This window comes from Taeniopygia guttata, chromosome 9, assembly GCF_048771995.1.
Source record: "Taeniopygia guttata chromosome 9, bTaeGut7.mat, whole genome shotgun sequence".
Lineage (NCBI taxonomy): Eukaryota > Metazoa > Chordata > Aves > Passeriformes > Estrildidae > Taeniopygia > Taeniopygia guttata.
The window spans coordinates 4785001-4807234 of record NC_133034.1 but is presented as its reverse complement, the minus strand read 5'-3'; the positions used below and the strand labels follow the sequence as shown (position 1 = coordinate 4807234).

General features: G+C 59.7%; 2 protein-coding genes across 5 annotated transcripts in view; both read right to left on the bottom strand.

The window, feature by feature from the left end:
* Window positions 1–1309: 1309 nt before the first annotated feature.
* Window positions 1310–14356, bottom strand: ETV5 (ETS variant transcription factor 5). 2 transcript variants are annotated; one of them, XM_030280900.4, is made up of 13 exons: window positions 14198–14356; window positions 13509–13644; window positions 13243–13330; window positions 13073–13120; window positions 12916–12966; window positions 8052–8181; window positions 7710–7946; window positions 5859–6118; window positions 5114–5173; window positions 4596–4664; window positions 4067–4236; window positions 3235–3336; window positions 1310–3090 (listed from the first exon to the last, which is right to left on the bottom strand). In XM_030280900.4, the coding sequence occupies exons 2-13, from the start codon at window positions 13551–13553 to the stop codon at window positions 2869–2871; spliced, it is 1482 nt and encodes a 493-aa protein (XP_030136760.3). In that variant the 5' UTR covers window positions 13554–13644; window positions 14198–14356; the 3' UTR covers window positions 1310–2868. The 2 variants fall into 2 exon arrangements, with proteins under 2 accessions (XP_030136760.3, XP_030136761.4); XM_030280901.4 differs by lacking the exon at window positions 14198–14356 and adding an exon at window positions 13956–14051.
* A 1834-nt stretch (window positions 14357–16190) lies between these two features.
* The window catches only part of LOC100227325 (diacylglycerol kinase beta), a 26302-nt gene continuing 20258 nt past the window's right edge, over window positions 16191–22234 (bottom strand). For all 3 annotated transcript variants that reach the window (XM_032749943.3, XM_072933655.1, XM_072933656.1), the window contains 4 exons: window positions 21677–21878; window positions 20385–20505; window positions 20241–20301; window positions 16191–18666 (listed from right to left, as the gene is read on the bottom strand). In XM_032749943.3, the coding sequence (XP_032605834.1) occupies window positions 18568–18666; window positions 20241–20301; window positions 20385–20505; window positions 21677–21878 (483 nt within the window). In that variant the 3' untranslated portion in view covers window positions 16191–18567. The remainder of the gene's footprint in view (window positions 18667–20240; window positions 20302–20384; window positions 20506–21676; window positions 21879–22234) is intronic.

Below are 22234 nucleotides of genomic sequence, written 5' to 3'. Positions count from 1 at the left end.
TGTGGTGTGACAAGATGCTTGATGAAGGCTCTGAAAGGCTTTGCTTGATCTGCTCCTCCTCATCCTCGCTGTCCATAGCTGGTCCCACGTCTCTGCCCCCTGGGCCATCTGCCCGCCGGCCGTGCTGCCGGTGGCCCCGTTTCCCCCGCTCCATCCTGAGCACCAGGACTCAGCCTGCTGAAATCCCCAGCCAGGTGGGATTACCAGGCACTGGCTGGAGCTCAGAGCACCTGGGTTTTGCGGTCTTAGAGGACAGAACTTTGTGGAAAATAAAGATGGGATAGGCTGAGAGTGTAAGATGTCTCCTGAGGCAACAACTGATTTAGCTCCCTGAGGGCTTTGTGCCAGATGAATTGGTTTTGCTGGATGTTTTAGATCCTGCTTTGCCCTGCCTGGGCTGGGAGACAGCCATACTTCCCCATGCAGCTTAATACTTCAGGCATGATGGAAGAGCAGCTTAAGGACCCATTAGAACGTGGCTGGCAGCCAGGAGTGGATCCAGGCGAGCTGGGGTGGGTGTGTAAAAAGCACCATGGCACACTAGGACCTTTCATCTCTCCACTGCCACGTCTAGGGATGGGGTTTGGGGGGGCTGTGAAAATAAGCTGGAAGAGAAGATGTGTCAGAGTTATCTCCACCAGCATCACACCAAGCCCCTGCATGGGACGGGCTGGGAGCCTGTGGACAGCCTGGCTCGGCCCAGCTAAAATTGAGGCCAGTGGCAGTGGGTGGGCAGTTCTGGGGTGTTTTTTTTTCTCCAGCCTGTCAGGAGAAACACAGACCCCTCAGCTAAATCAACTCTTCACAGGACAGCCCTTGCCTTCCACCCACCTCCTTCATCATTTTGCAAACCCTGAATTTTTCCTGGCCTAGAAATGGAGACAATGAGGGACCACTGCCAGTAGCTTGTGGAGGGGCTGTTCTGAGAGGTCCCCACCAGCCTTAGCCCTGCTTGAGGGCAGGTGCTTGGGTTTCCAGGGGAGTGGAGGACTCACTGAGAAAGCCTGGCAAGAGGAAATATTAAATTGCACCTACTGGGGCAGAAGTCACCCCCATTCCAAATGGATCCCCTCATGGGATGTGGCTTCGTGAAAGCCCTGGCACTATCCACACCCAGGAGCAACAAATCCAGACCTGAGAGGGCAACCCGGGTGATTTGGTCTCAGCTCCAAATACACCATGCTGCAGGCCCCAAATGATGGGCTGTAGCCTGGACCACTACAGACCCCACAGGCACATCCAGGGGCTCCTCCCAGCCCCGGCAGCATCCCACAGCGCAGGCAAAGCAGCAGCCCAGGCAGTCAGGGAGGAACAGGAAGCAAGATCCTTTATTGTACACAGTACAGAATGTAATGCAGCTTTGCAGGAGATACATAGCCCTGCTTGAATAAAGATATTTCAAATCAGTCCTCAGATTAACTCCTTCTGCACTGCAGACCTGCCACACCGAGCAAATGGTTAAAAACCTGTCCCCAGGGTGGGGTTCCCAAAACCAAATGCTCCCCATGGGTACAGGCCACTGCAGCCACCATGGGGAGAGCAACCAAGTCATTGTAGAGTTAATCTTCATACTTCCCAAAAAAAAAAAAAAAAAAGAATCAGACAAAAAAAAAAAAAAATCCAACCAAAAAAAACCCCAAAAAAACCAAACAAAAATTCCAACCGAAGCTATCTAAAGAAGAGAAAAAATTCCTATACAGCATTTACAACAAAACATGTAGCCTGGTGCAGGGGAGGCAGGTAAGGATATATGAGTGGTGGAGGAGTGTTAAGAGGTGCAGCGAGGGGTGGGGGGAGCTGGAGGGAAGTGGGGTATTGAGGAAGGGGGGTGGGGGACCCCCCATCCCTGCCCACCTCAGCCTTACAGCCCAGCTCCAAGGCCATGCCGAGCAGGGGGAGCGTAGCTGAGCCAGTATTGGGATTCAGCCCTGGCTCCCCTGGGAAAGAGGACTGGAGCAGTGAAATGGAGCGGACCAGATCCTTCGACAGCCATCCCAGGAAGCCACGGGCATCGAGGGCTCCCCCTGCCACCAGGAAAGCCACAGGGGTGTCCCCAGGGGCTCCAGGGACAGCAGCCGAGCTGCAAAAAATAGCTTTGCCTTAAAATACAAAAAATCTACAAAAATCAGTTTAGAAACCTTTAGTATTTTCCTAAAACATCCCAAAAAAAAAAAAAAAAAACCAGAAACGAAGAGGAAGTTAGTGTCAGGGTCTCCTCCCCCAAAATGCAACCCATGGCCCATAGCCAGAGCTGGGGAGGATGGAGGGCACGGAGAGGATGCAGGAGGTTCTGTGGGAACAACAGGTTATATGGGGAGGGGGCTCAGGAAGAAGGCAGAAGGCTCCTCGGGGTTGGGGTAGGATGCTGCGCACATCAGCCCCGGGGTGCTGGCCCGGGCGGCCCCCCCGCATCCCTCCTCTCTGTGCAAATCAAAGCCCTTTCCACCACACAAGGCAGCGACGCGGATTGTGCTCGATGCAAAGCAGATTGTCGTGACAATTGGCTCGGTAGCCACGCAGCCCAGCCCTGGGGCACTGCCGGGGCCAGGGCCTGGGGAGGACACTGCAACTTTAGGCTCCCGGCGCCCCAAGACATCACACTGATGCACGGCAGGAGGTGCCAGCCACGGGCAGTCCTGTGCACTAGCCCTTGGAAAGGAAGGGTGGGAATTCGGCGGCAACACACGTGGGGCGTTTTAAATTCCTCAAATTTGTGTGTGCACCCATGCTGTTTGTCGTTGGGGTTTGCTTGTTTTTTTGTTGGTTTTTTTTTTTTCCCCTCTTACGGACAGCCAAAAATATTCTTTAGAAAACCGTGTTTGCCCCAGGTGGCTGCGCTAGTGCCAATGGCTCTGCCAGCCGGCCGAGTCAGTAGGCGAAGCCCTCCGCGTAGGGAAGGCTGCCGCAGGGATCCATCTCCAGGAGGAACGCCGGGCTGTCCTCAAAGTGTGTCAGGGGCACTGTCTCCTCCTCGGGCACTGGGCAGTCTGGCTCTGTCTTCAGGAAAGGGCGCTGGTTGTCGGGATAGGCCATGGAAAAGAGGGCATCGGGGTCACAGACGAATTTATAGACGTACCGCTCGCCGGCAACCTGCAGGGAGGAGGGAGGGGGTGAGAGGGGCCCTGAGCATTACCCCTGCCCTGGGGGAGCACCACACACCTCACATGGGACCTAATCCCTCTCCTGCTGCACCCTGGGGCAGCAGGGGACGGTCACACCCTGCTGTGACCTCACCTTCTGCATGATGCCCTTCTCATAGTAGTAGCGCAGGGAGCGGCTGAGCTTGTCGTAGTTCATGGCTGGTCGGTTCTTCTGGATGCCCCAGCGCCGTGCTACCTACGTGGAGAGAGGGGGCAGCCATCAGGGCTCCAGCCAGGGCTGCAACAGGGAGCCTCGGAGGAAATCAGAACTGAAATGCAGGCTAGAGGTTTGTCTGAGGGGGCTGGGGCGGCTGGAGAGAAGGCATCACTGTGGTCTGGGAGTGGTTCCCCGCCGGCCATGATAAATCCTCCGGCTGTGACCACACAGCCACCGCCAGATCAGGGGCCAAATCAAAAGCCATTTCATTAGGCAGAGCCTGCCAAAAAGGCTGCTTCAAAATACCACAATTTCCATGCGTGGCGCAAGAGATATTATGGGTAATTACCCACAATGCGCAGCCCGGCGCTGGCTACAGCTGCTCTCAATTACTCCCCAAGCAGCTCCTTCCTGTGTGTCACCCTCCCCTGGCGCTGTGTGGTTCCAGCACGGAGCTGCTGCTGGAAAACCCAGGGCAAAGGATGGGAGCAGCTTGGGAAGGAGGGAGCCGTGGCAGAGCAACAGAACTCAGCAAGGCACGGCACAGAGGCAACACCACCACAGCTGGTGACCACTGCCAGCTTCGGGAGCCAGCACACACCGCACCGAGAGGCAGTGGAAGATACTAAAGGCAAACTTCAACAGCTGACTGGAGAGCAGAGATACGTGTCTCGCCTCAAGTGCGAGTGGGAAGGCTCTGCTGTGTGGGAAGGACGCACTCCTGCATCCCCACAGGCACTGGCCAGCTCCAGGGCAGGACCTCTCATACCTCCTCAGGCTCGATCAGCTTGAACTCCATGCCCCGGCCGGTCCAGGCGATGAAGTGGGCGTTGGCAGGGTCATCCAGGAGGGTGACCAGGAACTGCCAGAGCTGCAGGGAGCCGCGCCGCTGGTAGGGAGGGCCCTCGCGGTACAGAGTGGGCTCCTGCTTCACTTTACCTGCTCGACAAAGACACCTGGTTCAACAGCCTGGCTCTGCCCGTCTCCCAGGCTGTGTCACCAGCAGGAGATATGTACAAGAACATGGGGCATCCCCGTGCTGAGACACCTGAGCAGGATCAGGCCGTGGGGTGGGAGAGGTGCTGGGGATGGCGCTGCAGGCAGGTAGGTGTCTGTGACAGAGATGGAGCGTGGCAGTGATGCCAAGCTGCCACGTGGGATGATGCTCAGCAGCTCTCAAGAGCACTGTGCCAACACTGCTTGGCTTTATACACCAGGCACTGCAGATCCCACCACCCCCACATCTTCCTCCAAGAGCCCTGGTCCCCTGCAGGCCCCCTCTGGGGCCAGATTCTTACCCTCCAGCCTCTCAGGTACCACGCATGTGTCATCAAAATACAATCGTGTGTCCTTTTCATATGAAAATCCTGCGGGGAAAAGACCTTCGTGAGCATAGGGGTATCCCCTCCACTACACTGGCTGGACCCCAAAAATCCCTGGCTTGGCTGAATCCAGCACACGACCCCATCCACAGCTCTGGGAGCAGACCTATTCCCAGTTACTTCAGTGGCTGAGCACTGTGCAGCTCTGCCCCCCTCACTGCTCCCAAACCTTATTAGCAGCTCTGCATTATCCCAGATTCCATGGCACTGCTGTGTCCTCACAGCACGCTCACAGGGGCTGCTGGCTGCTTTTGGGGCTGGTGCCAGCACATGCAGCCCTCATGGGCCCCATGATGCTCTCATGGGCCCCATGATGCTCTCATGGGCCCCATGATGCTCTCATGGGTGTTTTCTGGGTGCCCAGGGAGTGCTGCCTGCCACAAGGGAGGGGTGGGATGGGGTCACGACATGGGGAGAGTGGGGGAGTCACTCACCGTCATGGCTGTTGGGGAAGACATTCCCCCGTAGGTACGAGGACTGGCAGTTAGGCACTTCTGAGGGGGAAATGAAATGACATTAAGGCTGTAAACCCTGTGGGTGCCACCATGGATTTGGCAGCGTATTCTTTACCCCCAGCATGGCCTGAAGCGAAGTCTGGGAACCTTCCCCCCCTCCCCATGCTTCCATGTCCACTACATCCACCCTCAACATCGGGGAAAAGAAACCCAGTATGATTTGGGGTGGCACTGGAATTTAGACTGGAGCAGCTCGAGTTTTCACAGGCCCTACATGAAGGGAGGCACTGCTGCACCTCCCCGACCATCTGCTTGGCTGTGCCACCCTCCATCCCGAGGTTGGGGTATTTTTAGGTCCTAAGGCGATTAGAGGATTTTTTCCGTGATGCTGGTAGGGTCCAGCAGCCAGCAATCACAGCTGGCCCCAGGCCAAAGCCAAGGGGGGACCCACCAGGCGCTGTGGGGCACCCCAGCCTGTGGCCAGAGCTCTGACCACACCACTGGCACCAGGTGAACTCCTGCCGTATCCCCTGGCTTTGGAAAAGGAGGACAGAGAGGAAAGAAAAAGGCAAAGCGGTATCCCAGCACCACAGCAGCTCCAGAGTGACACAGCACCCGCTGCCTGAGGCTCAGCCCTGCCCCTGCCATGCTGAAGGCAGAGATGCTCTGCTCTGGAGTGTCACTGGCGGAACCCCACCCTGGCTGTCCCCTGGCTCACACCCACCTGAGTCGATGCAGTAGTCCCGGGGCTCCTGCTTGATGCCCATGGGGGGCTGGAAGCTGTGGCCAGGGGGACCGGGCAGGCCAGGGCCGCCGTGCTCGTAGAGAGGGTCGTGGTACTCCTGCTTGAATCCCTGAGGGGGGCGGGGGGCAGCAGGGCCCAGGGGCTCCGACAGCTGCCGGTGGTAGATGGGGCGGCCGTCCCCCGGGACCCCGGCCTGCGGCGGGAAGGGGTGGCAGGGCTCCGACAGCTGCCTCTGAAACCTGGGGGAGAAGGACGTGGCACTAGTGAGCAGCGGGGGTCAGTTCTCCCAAACCAGAACTGCCTGACAGTGGGTGCCCTCAGCCTGGCTGCTCCCACAGCAGGCCGGGATGGCTCCTCAGAAGCACGGCCACCACAGGGCTCATCCCATGGGGACCCAGCGGGGCGCTGAGCACCCCAGGATGGAACAGCAGGGTAACACATGGGCCGCCACAGTAAAGCACTCTGGCCTTCAGGTATCTGGAAAGGAATGAGAAAAGGAACAAAAACCCACCCCCCAACACTGATATCTCTGTAAACCAGTAAAATCTGTCCCCAGCGTGGGGGGCAGGGGCCAGGGTTGCTGTGCATGGGTGGGCGCTTACGCAAAGCCAAATCCACTCCGCAGCTCCAGCCGGCTGCTAATCCGCCCGCGCAGCCGGGATTAAACCTTGAACTCGGCAGCAGGGAGCACTATTTTGGGCTCGGTGGTGCTGCCACCGCTGCTCTGAGAGCATGGTTCCCGCTGGTGGCGATGGATGAGGGACCATCTCGAGGGGGTGCTGCCACATCCCCTCATCCTCCGGCACCTTGAAAGGTGATCTTGGATCTCCGTGCGGCTCCTCTCAGCCGGCCTTGCACCATTTGGCTTTGTAACCCGAGCTCTCCCAGCTGCCGGGCTGGGATTACTCCATTTCCGAGCCATGTCCCTCTGCCCTTCCTGAATGAAACCCAAGCCCCGTGCTGGCACAGTTCTTCCCAAGGGGTCGCAGCCAGCCCCCTGCACAGCCTGAAGGTCACACGGAGCCCCGCTTTGCCGGGGAGGGATGCTTGCCTGCTGTGGGCACGTTCCAAGGGCTTCCCTTGGCCCCGCTGCATGGCCTTTGCCAGGCTGCCACATCGTGTCCCATGCCCACAGGGGTGACACGGTGGCTGTCACAGCAAAGGACATCCAGAGGCCACAAGCAGAGCACCTACTGAGAGTACCCATAGGAGCCAACCCAGGGTGAGGGAAGGGACTGGCAGAGCCTCCAGGGACATGGGAGTGATGGGGAGTGAAGCCACCACCTGGAGAGGAAGGAGGGAACAGGGGTCTCACACCACAGTCCACAAAGTCGTGGTGATGCCATGCAGTGCATGGGGAGCTCTGGACCACCCCCAGCCCGGGGTGCACGGCAGGACAGAGATGGTCACAGCTCCACAGCCCAACGGGGCTTGGCTCGGGAGGCAGAGCTGCGCTGGGTGGGAATGAGGAGAGCAGAGCCCTGACTCAGGACCAGCACCTGTAGGAACTGGGGTGGATACAGGAGTCAGCCTCTGCCTCCCTTGCCTTTCCCAAGAGGGAAGCAAAGGCCCTGCCCAATATCCAGGGACTGGAAGGAGCAGTTCCCTGTTAGCAGGAGAAAGAACCAGATGATCCCGGTAGAAAGTGGCGAGTTTTGCCACACGGGACCACAGGTGACAACATTTGGCCCACCAACTGCAACCGCAGCACAGGGATAAAAGCCCACGCACTTCCCTTTCTCCCCCACGCTTCGGGACCACCAACCCACCCCAAGAGTCCCCACAAAGCCCCGGGGGACTCCTGCAGCACTGTGGCGGGGGCTGCCTTACCTGTGCTCTGCGGGGAATTGGTTCTCAGACATCATCTTTGGCATGTGCACGGGCGGGCGCGGCACGGCGAAGGGCGGCTGCTGCCGCTGCTCCTGCAGCGCCGGGGCAGCGCCATGGGCGGCCGCTGGCACGGCGGGGCCCGGCGGGGCCAGGCCCGGCCCGGGCAGCGCGGGGGACACCGGCGTGGCGGGCGGCGTTAATGGCTTGAACCCGGCGGGGGGCTTCCTGTCGTAGGCACTGCCGAGGGAGAGGGGCCGAGGTGGTGGCACCGAGGGGGGACGGCACCGCCTGGCACGGAGCCGCCGAGGGCTCTGCGGGCGGCGGCGTGCCCGTGGTACCTACCAGCAGTTGTAGAGGCACTTGTCCCCATAGCCGGCACACAGAGCCTGCTCGTGGCTGCAGGACGACAGCTCCGAGGACGGGCTGGGCAGCTCCCGCTTGATCTTGGCCGGAGGTGGGGCGTGCAGGACCACTGCAAGGACACCCAGGAGGACACGGGCTCACCCACGGGGAGAGGGCGATGGGAGCAGCTCGCTGACTTACACCCTGGGGGCACTCAGCAACTGAACCGGGGTGACACGGTGCCCTGCCGGACCCCAGCACTGGCAGGGGAAGGCAGAGCTGGGACAGTCACAGCAGCCCAGGACATTGTTCTCAGAAGGGGAATTGCTACAGGGGCTGGGAGGCAGCTTGGCAGCAGCCTTAGATGCGACACACGCTGTCCAGCAGCCCCTCAGCGAGTGGAGCAGAGCCCAGGTGGCACAGGCAGTGGCTGCCTCCCCGGGACACAGATTAAGGGGTGAGGGTGCTTGACAAACTGGAGTTCCAAGGCCCCATAAACAGCAGCCCACTCGCCCTCACAGGGGCATACCCACTTCCAGAGTTTTTAAGCAGGATCCACCTTCCCATAGCCGGGGTGGTCCAATGGGATCTAGGCCTAGGGTCCCACGATTGTACGAGCTCAAGTGACAAACATCCCATTAAACCCAAATCCTCTCCACCCACTCCCAAGCTCGCTTGCTATATATATAATTATAAACTGAGTAATATACGCTTAAGCTAATTAATTTCTAAAAGCAGGCGCCCTAGGAAAGGGAAAGCGCCTCAGAGATCTGTACCTAAATAGTGCCTCAGAGGAGAGCCAAGACTAATCGGAAGTGGAGTATTAGCTTCATGTGAAGCCTAAACACAGCCCGGCTACACTGGAGAGGAGCAAATAGCTCCAGGACAACTGTTCACAGCTTGCCAGGTAATTAGCTGCTCCCCTAATTTGTCAAAACCTTTAAAGAGCTGCTGACTCCCCTATCTACCCATCCCCCCCTGGAAAGGCCTCAATACAGCTGGTACCAAGGGCATAAACCCCCCCCCCTCCCCGAGAAGGATTTGAAACACAAAGCCCAGCGCTGAGCCAGCACAGCCCCCCACACGCCGGATTTATCCCACTCCTCCTTCCCCCCTCCCCAGCGAGGTTTTGCCACTCTCAGCACTTCCAGCCTTAAAAGGGGGCCAGCAGAAAGCACAGGCACCCCGTGAGCCACGGGAAAGCAAAGGGGAACTGGCTTTGGAAGGGCTCCAGCTGCCTATCGCGGGCACGGTTCTCCCAAACAGGCTCGGTGTTGTTGGAGCGAGTTGTTTTTCCGCCAGTCGTACAATGGGGTCTGGTTATTCATTGAAAAAAAAAAGCCTCCAGTCCCTGAGCAGGCACCACCCTCCATTCACAAACACTTCGCAGCGCTCCATTCATGTGGCTGAGGGAGGGAAAAAAAAAAAAAAAAAAAAGAAAGGAAAAATTTCCCCAGAGCTTAGCACTGCCATTCAAAAAAAAAAGGGAAATGAGCCTTAAGATCCTAACAGAGACCAGCTGTCCAAGCCGGGACTCTGTGCAACGTTTGGATTCCTTACACAAACACGGCCGGCGCTGCTCAGCACGGCGTGCTCCTCTGCCAAGCCCATGGCCAGCGAGGCTGGAGCAGCCGGGGGGACACTGAGGTGCAGCTTTTGGGTGGAAGGCGCTGGGTTTGGGTTGGGTTGGGTTTGGTGGGAGGAGCTGCCTTGCCCCAGCACCCAACACCTCAAAGGAACACCGGGTGCACAAGCGCCTTTACCCTTTCCGGTCCTGCCTTGGGCACTGTAATTAAAAGCTAAAAAAATATATAAAAATACACAGAGGGAGCAGCTCAGCTATAGAGAGGGCTGGAGCAGATGTGTCAGCAGCTCCACACCAAGGCTGAGCCACGGCAGCAGCGAGGACACCCGAGGGTGCCTGACAGCCCCTGGGGGCTGCTTTAGCCCCTAGAGATGGAAGGACCCTGGGGAGGCTGGGCAAGGCACCAGCCACACGTGCCACTGCTGTGCCCAGCCAGGAGGGGAGGCAGGGGAGGCTCAGGAAAGCCCTCCCGGTGCCATACAAGCAGTCCAACTGGAAATGCCCCTAATGCCAACCATCAGACATCTCCCATGGAAATGGGTGACACCACAAAGCCACTCGAGGCCTTGAATTCCCAGTGAGTCCCTTGATGGAGGACAGGGCAGGTTATTCCCACCCATCAGCACGATTGGACCTCCATGAGACTAAGCTCAGAGAGCACTGGCTTCCTCAGAATGAGCCAAGGGAAGGCAACCAAGCCACCACTTCCAGCCAGGGACACTGGCACCCACTCAAGCTGTCACCTGGGAGCCGAGCTCTGCGCCTGCCCCTCCATCCCCTGGCACTATAGGACGCACCCAAGGTCACACAAGGAGAGGAGTCAGAAATAGAAGCCAGGATCCTGCTTTCCTTTGTTTAAACAACTCTTCCTCACAAACAAACCTCCCTCTTTCATTTCGGTGTGTAAGAAACTCCATGCCCTGCCCATGGCTGTTGCCACGTGCTGCCTGCACGGGGAGGCCACAGGTACCCTGGGAGAAAAAAAATCACTTCTTGTGGTGTTTGATCTCCTCAGCATGATCCCATCACTTCTCAGGTACTTACAATCAGTGGAGACATACCACTGTGTGTGCACCCTTGGCCACAGGACCACATTGCAGGTGAACTCACACCCATGGCCAGCCAGGGTCGCAGCATGGTGAGCTCCGTGGAGTCACCACAGCCTCCCGGCTCCCATGGAAGGATCCACCACTGCCCTGGGCAACTTATAAGCACTGAATCTGGCCTCTTGCCACTCGGTCTAGGGCACTAAGAACAATGCATCCCTCATCTGGAGCAGCCTTGCTTTCCTTACAGTGGGATTTCCTCCCCAGCACAGAGACCCCCTGCCCTCCAGATTACTTTGCTACCAAGCCCCAACTTTAAGACCCTGTCTGCCAGGGACCTTGGCTATGGAACTGGGAACAGAGAGTGGGCAGTAGCAGAGCTGCAGGAAGCTATGAGGGGGTTTCAGCCAGGCAAGAAGGATTCTGAGCATCTCCAAGACTCCATGTGGCAACATTCCCCATTGCAGCAGGGTCCAAACTGAGCCTGGTTTGTCCCTTTTTGCTGCTGTGCCAAGGAAACTTGGCCCTGGGAAAGCAAGATGGGGCACAAGATCGAGGTTTGCTCAGGATAAGAGAGCAGGAGTTTCCTCAGGGAAAAGGCGTGGAGCCACACAACTGCAGAAACAGAGTCCACAAACATCCATAGGGACTAAGGAGGGATCTACCTTTCCTCAGAAGCCAGCCAAACTCCATTGTGACTGCCAGCCCAGAAGGCAGCATGTCCCTGCCAGTGAAAGCTGGGTGCAGACCTCAGCTACACCAGAGCCATCTTTCTCTCCCTTTCTACATGGCACACAGCTCAAAACTGGGGTTTCTCTCCTCCATAAACTCTCTCTAGTGCAGGGCTGCAAGAGCTGGGCTTCCCATTCCCCTGAGTCCCTGCACAGCCAGCACTGCAGCAGCAAGAAAAACCTTTGCTTTCTCTCCCCAGGCAAGTTAAAGAAGGTTATTGCTGCAGGGAGTCACACAGGCAGATCTTTCAAGTGATAAAATCGTTTCAACGCCAGGTCCACAGGCTGAACAGATCAGAACATTTTAAGAGTCCTGACCAAATAAACGCCTTTTTCTTCTCCTCTTTTTCCTGCATCACCCCGAAAAGTTTGTCTCTCCTGCCTGAGCTCTTCAGGTTACAAGGAAAAAGAGACTGCCAAAAGGCACTGGAAACAGCTTCAGCTTCAAGAGCCACCCTCCCACGCACACTGCAGTTTCTACTGCTCCGAGCAAGAGCTGCTGGGCTGTGCTGGGGATGTCAACAGACCGTTGTGTTTCTGACTCCGGGCTCGCCTTTTATCTCAGGGGAGACAGGGGAAAAAAAAACACATCAGAAGCTTGGGCTGTCTGGACCGGCTAAATGGCAAGCTTCCCGCTCCGAAGGAACCAAAGAGCAATAATTAACACGCATTTGCTGTCGGAGGAGATACCCCGCTGCATGCTGTGACAAAGCTGGAATGAAAAATCTGTTCAACTGCAGGCTAAATTTGATTTCCTTCGAGTTCCGTAGCTGTCTGGCTCAGCAGCAAAACCCAGCCACCGACACCGAGCCACCACTTGTGTTTGCCAGGTAACAACTCAGAACATCCTGATTCCGCCCCCGTTCTCCCCCAGCCGAGCCCGGAGCAGCTCCCGGAGCCGTGCGAGCCCCACACGCCATTCCCCGGCCCCTAACCCGCCCTGGCAACACAACAGGGCTCAGAACCAACTCTGCCTCTTATGCAATTCACCAGGGACTGCATTTTCACTGGCCTCCTTTTAAAGACGCTCGCTTGCCAGTGATTAATGCTGCTTAAAGCGGCTCAAGTTTCACCGCTCAGGCTCGCTCTTGCCAACAGCGCCGGGCCAGCACTCTAAAAAGCTCTAGAAACTGCAGAGATTGTGGCTAACCAAGCAGCCCAGCACGGGTTATCTCTTCCACTTGAAAAGGAAAAGGAGTGTTTAGAAGCGAATCCACCTCACTACGAACAAGCATCACGCCCCAGAGGAGCCCGGAGAGCAGTTTAGAGCTATTTCCACGCATCTGGCCTCAGTTTTCCCCATTAACAAAAGACAGGACCTTGCACGTTGCATCTCTACGAACCCAAACCACACGTGCTTTCTCCCAAAAGCCCATGATTTCACCTTCCAGCCCCAGGGACAACTGCTTTCCCAAGGAAGCAACTCCAAACCCAGTGCAAATGTTTGCACAGGCACCCAAACCTCTACCCCCAGAGAACAAAAACCCGGAACAATCACTTACAGTTGTCAGACTGGAAATCTGGGACAAACTGTTCGTCATCGGGGACCTGAGCTAAAAAAAAAAAACAAATAAAAAAGTGGGTTTATGGCGTTTTCAGTTCTCAAAAAGATGCTGGCAGAGAGATTTTGCATGGCAAAAGGGGGAGGTGAAGACTTGCCTTCAGCTAGCCAGGCCTCTTGGAGCTGGCTGAGATCCTGGAAGAGCTCTGGAACAGAGTGAAAGACTTATGTGCTCCACAGAAGAATAAATAAAACTGCCATTATCTGCAGGATTATTTCTAAAACAACCAACGCGAGGCAAGTAGTCTCAGGGGCCAGCCCTGCCTACCTTCCGAGTCATGGGCCAGGTCAGTTTCCAAAAATTTCCTTTTCCTATCGGACCCCGGCCGGCCTCGGCCCTCCTCTGTGCAGGATTTCTGCAAGGGACAGGGTGACAGCTGCCCGTGAGGGTGGCAGCCCCCAAGGCTGGGGGTGCCCCCAAGGACAAGGGGGGCACTCCCAAGGATGAGGAGTTGGTGATCCAAGGATGAGGAGTGGGTGACCCCAAGGTCGGGGAGGAAAGTGTAAACGGGGAATCAGGGTGGGCAAACTTACCCCGGGGCCCATGAAGGGAACCTGCTGGTCGTAGAAGCCGTCCATGGTGCGGGCGAAGCGGGCAGTGCCCCCGGCCCGCTCAGCATCGACACCGGCCCGGGAAGGGGGTCCCGCCCGGGCTCCGGCAGGTGCGCGGCTGGGGGGTGGAGGGGACGGGGAGGGGGAGGGGTCACACCCGGGCCCCTGCCACCCCCGGGGCTGGCTCGGTGCCGCCACGCCTCCCCGGGGAGCCGGCCCGCTCCTGCCGTGGCGGGTCGCAGCCCCCCGGCTCGTGATGTCACCTAATTTCTATAGAAACGGCCGTGACATCACGCGCCGTGGGAGCGGGAGGAGGCAGCGGGGAGGGCCGCGCTTCTTTTTGCCTCGCCCCCCTTCCCTTCCCTTCCCTTCCCTTCCCTTCCCTTCCCTTCCCTTCCCTTCCCTTCCCTCCCCTCCCCCGCCCCTCACCGCTCTCGCCGCTGCGGGGCCGCGCCGCAGCCGGGCTCGTTCCCACGCCGCCCCGCGCGCCCCATTCATAAACTCCGCCCCCCCTTCCCCCCCGCGCTTCTCCCCCGAGCGCGCGCTCGAGCGCCCGCTGGCGCGCGCCCCCCGCCATTCACACCGCGCGGCCCGCGCCATTCATAAATACCGCCCCCGCCCCGGGCCCGGGCCCCGGCCGCGCCGCGCCCCGCCGCCAGGCCCCCACGTACCCGGCCGGGGCGCCGCAGCCTCGGCTGCAGCGGGGCGAGGCGGGAGCGGGGCCGGGATGGCGCGGCGCCGCTCCGAGCCCGGGCACCGCGCTGCCGCTCTGCGCCGGCCCGCAGCCCCCGAGCCAGCGGCCTCCGCCGCGCCCCGCCCCGCGCCGCTTGTTTACCCTCCGCGCTGGCCAATGGCGTGCCGCCGCTCCGCCGCCCGCGCCAGCTGATTGGCTGCGGGCTCGCTCCGCTCCCGCCCGCGCGCCGCTCCGCCGAGCACCATTGAGACCGGCTGAGTGGGCGGGGGTGGAGGCGGCCAATGGGCGCGCCGCGATTTGCCTGGCTCCGCCCCGAACGTTTTTCATTCATAAAAAAATAGAAGGGGGAAAAGACTGACGGGTGGGGCCGGGGCAGCGCAGGATTTAAAGGGGCCGCGGCCCTTTGCGGGAGCGGGGATGGGGCTTTAACGGGCGGCCTTGGGGGTCGGAGAATTGGGGGGGACAGCCCTCGGGTCTGGCTTCAAGGCGAGGAAGGAGCGGGGCCGTGCACAACGGGCCCAAGAAGCTGCCACACAGCAAGCCATGCAGATCATACGGACCTCGGGCCTCACGGACCGTGGGGTCCCCTCTGCTTTCTTGGGACGTGGTTTCACACAAGTTTCACACAAGCGAGGCAGCGTCCCTGCTAGCCCAGAGCCCAGTACCCAAGCCTGAGTACTGATTTTGGCAGCCTCCCCCTGAAGCCACGGTTGCCTTTAAAAAGGGGCATGGGAAAAATATTTCCTACCTGCAAGGCCTTTGGGGCCAAGGAGATTCATGGACACACAGCCTTGAAGGGCACCAAACGTCCCAGAGGTTTGGGAATGAATTTAGGTCAGAATGGTGCTGCTGGTTGCCTGCCAGGCCTCCCACTGCAGCATTTCCCTGCTAAGTGCCTCAGTTTCCCTACCTGTAACAAGGGGGGGGGACCTGCCATGGGACCTGGCAGTGGCTGCTCAGGGAGGACACAGCAGTTTGCCCAAGATAAATGGGCTGTGTGGAGGCCTCACGTTGCTGTGGAGGGAGACTAGGAAGTTATGGCTGGAGAAGGCAAAAACAAGGTGTTTGGTTACACACTGCACATCTCAGCTCGGGAAGGAGAAAAACCTTCTGCTTGGATCCTGGGAAGCTGCCCAGGCATTCGGAAGCCTGTCAGTACAGAGATGTCCTGGCCAGCTTGAAATCCTCAGGTCATGGGCTTGTCAGTGTCCTGGGCGAGCTGCCCAGCATGTCTTTGGGCTGCTGGTAGGAGCTCCTCTGTGCTGCTGGGTTGCCAACAGCTGCAGAGTCCTCCAGGGCCACCTCCACCCCCAGGGATGAGGGTGGTCACGGCAGGTAGCTCATGTGCCATCGTGTCCCGGGTGGAATGGACAGGAAGGACAGAGGGCACAGGGTGTCCTTGCTGCTCAGAGCCCCTTCCTGGGGGCTCTGCAGGCGCTGTGCTCTCACTTCCCCTTGCGCAGAGACAACCGTGGTCAAGTCACTGCAGGTAAAATTAGCAGATGACACATGGGCAGGCAGGTGCAAAACCCAGGCTGGGGAGCAGGGCGGGCAGTGGGGATGAGGGGGTCACTGCAGAGCTGGGGGCACAACGGGGAACCCAGGGCAGCTGCAGATCTGCACGGGCCGGGGGCTGCTCAGCACCCCGGGGACACGGAGAGGTGACGAGGCCGAGCGCAGCCATGGGACAGGCGGGTGGGAGGTCACAGGAAGAGCTGAAACCCCTGGAGAGCCAGGGCTGGTAGGGGGGGATGGTGACCGGTGCCTGCTAAATTTAGACCCCACTGATGAAAAAAAAAAAAAAAAAAAAAAAAAATGCAGGCTCCAAATTTAGCCGGATGCAGCTCCCACTGAGCACCACTCCATCGCGCTGCTGCTGCCTGCACCCCTTCAGCCCCGGCATCCATCCTGGAGTGGGCACCATCGCTTTTAAGAGCTACACCTGGCCAGGAATCACCCCCACACACCCCAGGAGTTCATGACCACCTTTATTGGAGGCAAGGCCAGGGCAGTCCGGGTGTACACGGCAACACGCGCTACGCTACGGACACCATTCCATGCAGGCAACCACGGCTACACACACAGAGGGGAGAGCTGAGCTCCTGTGGCAATGGGGCTCCCCAGCTCTCAGGGCTCCCCCAGTCCAGCACTGCTTGTCTGGGGGTTTGCTTCCATCCCACGCACTTGGGAACTGGGCTGAACTGGGAGGCACTGGGGAACGGGGGGATCAAGGCCTCGAGTGCCCCTCAGCTGCATGGCTTATTCCTCCCTGGAGCCAGGGACAGCTGGGCTGAAGTCCCAGCCCCTGTGGGTCCCTCCTGGCCTCGGGACCTTTGCACCATCAGACTAAGGAGGTCGGGAGCTGGCAGGCTCATTGAACCGTGCCTTTGGCAGTGTGGGAGCACAGTGGAATGGGCACCCTGGGGCAGGGGGCAGGGATCATCTCCCTGGCCATCAGAGGGGACGTCTGGGTTGGAGCCTGGCAGAGTGCTGCTGGTGTATCCCCGTCCCACTGGCCCAGAGTGGTGGCCCTGGGCTCTCTGTGCCCTGCAGGACGTGGCCGAGTGTTCACCCCTGATTTCGGGATTTTTGGGCACTGCCAGGCCCAAGGGTGCAGGCACAGGCACAATGCCCTCCTGCTCCCCCAGCTCTGCCACCACAGACAGCGAACCACAGCACAGAGCCCAGCAGACTGTGACGGGGGGCAAGGAGCAGGAGAAGCACTGCTGACTCCCCACGCACTGCTGATTCCCTGCAGGCTCTGGGTAAAACCCTGGGTTGAGGCTGAGTGGGCAGGGAAATAGAACCAAACCTGTTGACCTTGTGTCTCTGGAGATGGCTGAGGTGGCTTTGTCACCCTCCCCGAGTGTGGGGCTGTGAAGCACTGCTGCCCTTGGCCATGGACTGGGGAGATGGCAGCTGGTTCGTGGGACCTGGGGCAAGGGTTTTCCTGCCTGCAGTGACACCCATGGGGCACACACCACTCCCAGCTCGCTCCCAGCAGCCCCAAGGCAGCTGCCTGGGAGCAGGTTTAATTCAGGATGTGGCTGTGTCCTGCATGCAGGCCCACTGCTGGAGGCACTGGGTGACTGCAGAAGCACCCAGCAGCCCTTCCCATGGGCAGCCTTGCCAGCTCCTGCCTCCTGGGAGTACATTCAGACCACCACAAACTCCATTGATTCTTCTGTTTTCTGGTCCCTGTGCATCCTGGAGAGAAGCTGCATCCCCTGATCTGTCCATCCATGGGTGATGCCTCCAAAACCTGGATCAGTGGTCCCCAGCAGTCACACAGGCAGCAGCATCTGTGAGGCTTCTCAGGTTTGGAGAGGGCTGTGGGGAGACCTGGCCCTACAGAAAAGGAGGTGCAACCCCTCTGCCCCACTCCCTGCAGCCCAGGAGCATCAGAGGCAGCTCCTGTCACACAGGGAGAGCACCAGCCTGGCAGAGCACGTGGGAGACGTGTAAAAGGTGCTGGGGACACCTTAAAGTGAGAAGAGTTTCTGGATGTCTGTCCCCAGGGTTCTCCAGCCCCCAGTGCAGGCTGGCAGGCTTTAGGGAGAGGAAAGTCCATGTGGAAGGAGGTGCCATGGAGGACAGCCAGCAGAGAAGGGAGCTGATGTCTGTGTCCAATCTGGGCTCCTAAAATGTGACCCCCAGAGTCCCTTTTTTGTCCAAAGTTTGCTAAATAAATATATAAATATGAACACAAAGCCCAGACTGGGGCCGCTTCCCCAAAAATCCCCTTTTTTGCCATTTCCCTGTAAAAACAAAGTCTCTTCCCATCCACCCCACGCTTGTCCCTGTGCACTGTCTGTCCCCAGCCTGTCCCACAGCTCGTGGCTCACTGGGCTGGCAGCAATGGCTCTCTGCACCTCTCTTAAACCCCACAGAACAAAGGTGAGTGGCTGAGATGGCTCCTCCAGGCTAAGGAAATAAATAAATCCTCCCATTGCAAGGACTGGGGGAAAGAAAGGACTGCAGTGAGACATCAAGTGGTCTTCAGGAGGAGGATAAATAAATAAGTGGAGCTCAGTGCTGCCTCAGGAGCACATTCACTGGCAGCTTGGCTGGAGGGTATTTAAATAAAAGGGGAGAAAAATCCCAGTCCTAGTGCTGCTCCAGCAAATGTGCTCACTGCTTGCCAGCCTGCCTTCTCCCCTTCTTCCATCCCAGCTGGAGAGGATGCTTCTGGCCATCAGGAAGGAGCCTACAAGACCTTCTCAGGATCCCCAGTGGGCTTGGAGGGGGAGTTTCTGTCCCCACCACAGGATGGGGATTGGGGACCCCTGCATCAGGCAGTGGCTGGGATGCTGAGTGTCTCCAGGCTGTGGATCCTTGGGTGATGCTTTAATCCCGAGTTCGGTTCCTCCTCTTCAGAAAAAAGAAGCTGCTCTTCTGGGGGGGCCCCAGCAGCATGGGCACCTGGCTTTTATGTGTAATTTTGACCTAAAAAGTAGAAAAACTCAGCTCAGTAAGAGAGTGCTGAGCCTTCCCAGGCACCTCCAACCCCAGGACTCTCAGGAGTGACTCCGTGAAGCGGGAGCAGCTCAGCACAGGGTGAGGGGCTCTGGAATCACGTCCAGGTAGTGCTGGGATGGGAAGAGGAGAAACATCAGGGGACCCTCCTGCAGCTCCCCCAGGGAGAAATGGGCACACCATGAGTCCAGGGCACAGAGTCACAGCTGCAGGAGCACCAGCCTCCCTCCAAATCCAGCAGCTTTGCCAGCAGGAGCCCAGGCTGTCCCACCCTGCTGTGCTGCCAGCCCCCCTGCCCATCCCCACACCCTGCCAGCCCCACTGCCCACCCCCACACCCTGCCAGTCCCTGCCCAGCCCCACACCCTGCCAGCCCCTGCCCATCCCCACACCCTGCCAGCCCCTGCCCAGCCCCACACCCTGCCAGCCCTGCTCATTCCCACACCCTGCCAGCCCCACTGCCCACTCCCACACCCTGCCAGCCCCACTGCCCAGCCCCACACCCTGCCAGCCCCTCTGCCCAGCCCCACACCCTGCCAGGCCCTGCCCATCCCCACACCCTGCCAGCCCTGCCCATCCCCACACCCTGCCAGCCCCACTGCCCATCCCCACACCCTGCCAGCCCCACTGCCCATCCCCACACCCTGCCAGCCCTGCCCATCCCCACACCCTGCCAGCCCCTGCCCATCCCCACACCCTGCCAGCCCTGCCCATCCCCACACCCTGCCAGCCCTGCCCAGCCCCACACCCTGCCAGCCCCACTGCCCATCCCCACACCCTGCCAGCCCCTGCCCAGCCCCACACCCTGCCAGCCCTGCCCATCCCCACACCCTGCCCATCCCCACACCCTGCCAGCCCTGCCCATCCCCACACCCTGCCAGCCCTGCCCAGCCCCACACCCTGCCAGCCCCTGCCCATCCCCACACCCTGCCAGCCCCTGCCCAGCCCCACACCCTGCCAGCCCCACTGCCCATCCCCACACCCTGCCAGCCCCTGCCCAGCCCCACACCCTGCCAGCCCCACTGCCCATCCCCACACCCTGCCAGCCCCACTGCCCAGCCCCACACCCTGCCCCCCACACCCTGCCCCCCACACCCTGCCAGCCCCCCTGCCCATCCCCACACCCTGCCAGCCCCACTGCCCAGCCCCACACCCTGCCAGCCCCACTGCCCAGCCCCACACCCTGCCAGCCCTGCCCAGCCCCACACCCTGCCCATCCCCACACCCTGCCAGCCCCACTGCCCAGCCCCACACCCTGCCAGCCCCTGCCCAGCCCCACACCCTGCCAGCCCCTGCCCATCCCCACACCCTGCCCATCCCCACACCCTGCCAGCCCCCCTGCCCATCCCCACACCCTGCCAGCCCCCCTGCCCAGCCCCACACCCTGCCAGCCCCACTGCCCAGCCCCACACCCTGCCAGCCCTGCCCATCCCCACACCCTGCCAGCCCTGCCCATCCCCACACCCTGCCAGCCCCACTGCCCATCCCCACACCCTGCCAGCCCCCCTGCCCAGCCCCACACCCTGCCCCTCCCTGGGCACTCACAGTGCAGGATGGCTGCATCCAGGGCTCCCCATCCACCTGCATGGGCAGCAGCTTGGACGTCCTGCAAGGCACAGAGAGAAGGGGGTGACACAGGTGCCAGGTTTCGCTGCTGCTCGGGCACCCAGCAGCGAAGGGGACAAATACCTGATGATGACAGAGGAACACTGGGCCAGTCTCTTCCCTGCACTCTTCAGCCCCGTGTAGATCTGCCCCATTTCCATCGCGCCTTCCAGCCCCACCACCTCCAGGAGATGATCGCTGAGGTCTGCAGGAGAGAGGGATCTGAGCTGCTCCCCCCATCCCCAGGTATCCCCCACCTTCTGCCTTCACTGCAAACCTCAGGGCCAGCCCACCAGGGCTGCTGGCTGTCCTGAAGAACAGCCGGGCTGCTGCCACTGAGGGCATTTATCCTGATGTCCTCTGTGTCCCGAGACCACCAAACTGGGTGTTCCCAGCGCTGGGCAATGCTGCTAGCCAGAATCTTTGGAGCAAAAGTACTCCTGGTCTGAAACAGCACCTGGGCCTGCACAGCTGCACAGTGCCAGCCCAGATCCCCACCAGCCCTTGGACTGTTTGACTGCAGTGTGTGAAATGATGGCACCCCTTGCCTGGGTGCCCTGGGGTGCTGCAGCTCCCCAGAAGCCAGCACACATGGCAGAACAGCTGGTCAAATCCCAGGGTATGGCCTCTTCTCACAGCTCATCCTGCTCTTCTGGGCCACCTGACAATGGCACCGCTCTCTGCCTCAGGCTCCTCTTTCACATACACCCCTATTAGCCCTGAGAAATCCTCTGAGCCTCTTACCCACCCACCCACAGGTGGGGACGTCCCCTGGGTACCAACCCTGCTGTCCCCTGCAGTCCCTTTGGGACTGGCTTGCCCTGTATCCGGCTCCCTGCTGCCTGTTGCCACTGGCTCAGGCAGCAAGGGACAGCCAGTGACAGTCTGGGATGTGACACTGCTGTTCTGGCAGCCACATCACTGAGGGGGCTGATTCCCACCCCAGCCCCAGGCTGTGGGAGGTGGTGGGTGGAAAACCCAGGCACTTTGTGTATTTTGCTGGCTGCTTTCTACCCCACTGCTCCCCACTGGGCAATGCTGTCAGCACTTTGGGCTGTCCCTGCCCACGGGGGTGGCTCTGGTGGCCTCAGCAGTGGCTGGGAGGTGCCAGCTGGGCTCAGCGTGGGTCCTGCTGCTCCCAAACCCCACACCCAGGCTGGCAGCGCTGTGCTGCAGCCCGGCAAGGTGCTGACAAAAGCCCTTGGTGCCAGCTCTGCTGTTGGGCTCCAGCTCTTCCTCTGTCCTACAGAGGAGTCACTCCAGCACCCCAAAGGACACAGAGCTGATCACAACTCCTGCAGCGCTGTTGCTCCAGAGATGGTGGCTGCCCAGTGCCCCCGTGCTGAGCCCACACTCCCCTGTCGCCCCCCACTCACCCTGCACGCAGAACTTGAGCTCCTTGGCATCGGTGACCACCGTGCCTGGCACCTTCTCTGGCACCTTCTTGCCCAGCCGGTTGTAGCCACGCTGCTTCTTGGTCTCGCCCCACAGGTTGGAGCCCCCGTACATGCTGGGGATGTTGAGCACGGCGATGCCCTCCAGGGATGTGTTGCTCAGGTCCAGCAGGGTCCCATCACACTGCCACATACATGGGTGGTGTCAGGGGTGGGGGGCAGCTGTGCCCAGCACGTGGAGCCCCCTCCTCTCCTCTCCTCCCCACAGAAGTGTGGGTCCCTGAGCACAGAGTGACACTGGATGGTCTCCAGGGGACACTGGCAGTTCCACAGTGGCTGGGGCTGGAGATGCAAATACGCTCCCACTTTTTCCTAGAGTTATTGTCAACTCCTTGACACTCCTCGTGCTGCTCTCCCCTCTGTTTCCATAGGAGTTTTACCACAGGTCTAAAATGGCCGTTTAAAAAAGCAAATTCCTGGGGGAGCACATAAAACCTTGGCTAGACTTGGTGCTGTGACCCAAATCGGGAGGCAACACCA

Bases quoted from the DNA above. Each gene is read 5' to 3' on its own strand.
- ETV5 (XM_030280901.4), bottom strand. From the start codon at position 14,020: ATGGGGCGCGCGGGGCGGCGTGGGAACGAGCCCGGCTGCGGCGCGGCC. The intron at 12,967-13,072 runs GCAAGTCTTCAC...TTTTTTTTTTAG, and splicing joins AGAGGCCTGGCTAGCTGAAG to CTCAGGTCCCCGATGACGAA. The intron at 7,947-8,051 runs GTAGGTACCACG...CTCCCTCGGCAG, and splicing joins AAGTGCCTCTACAACTGCTG to TGCCTACGACAGGAAGCCCC.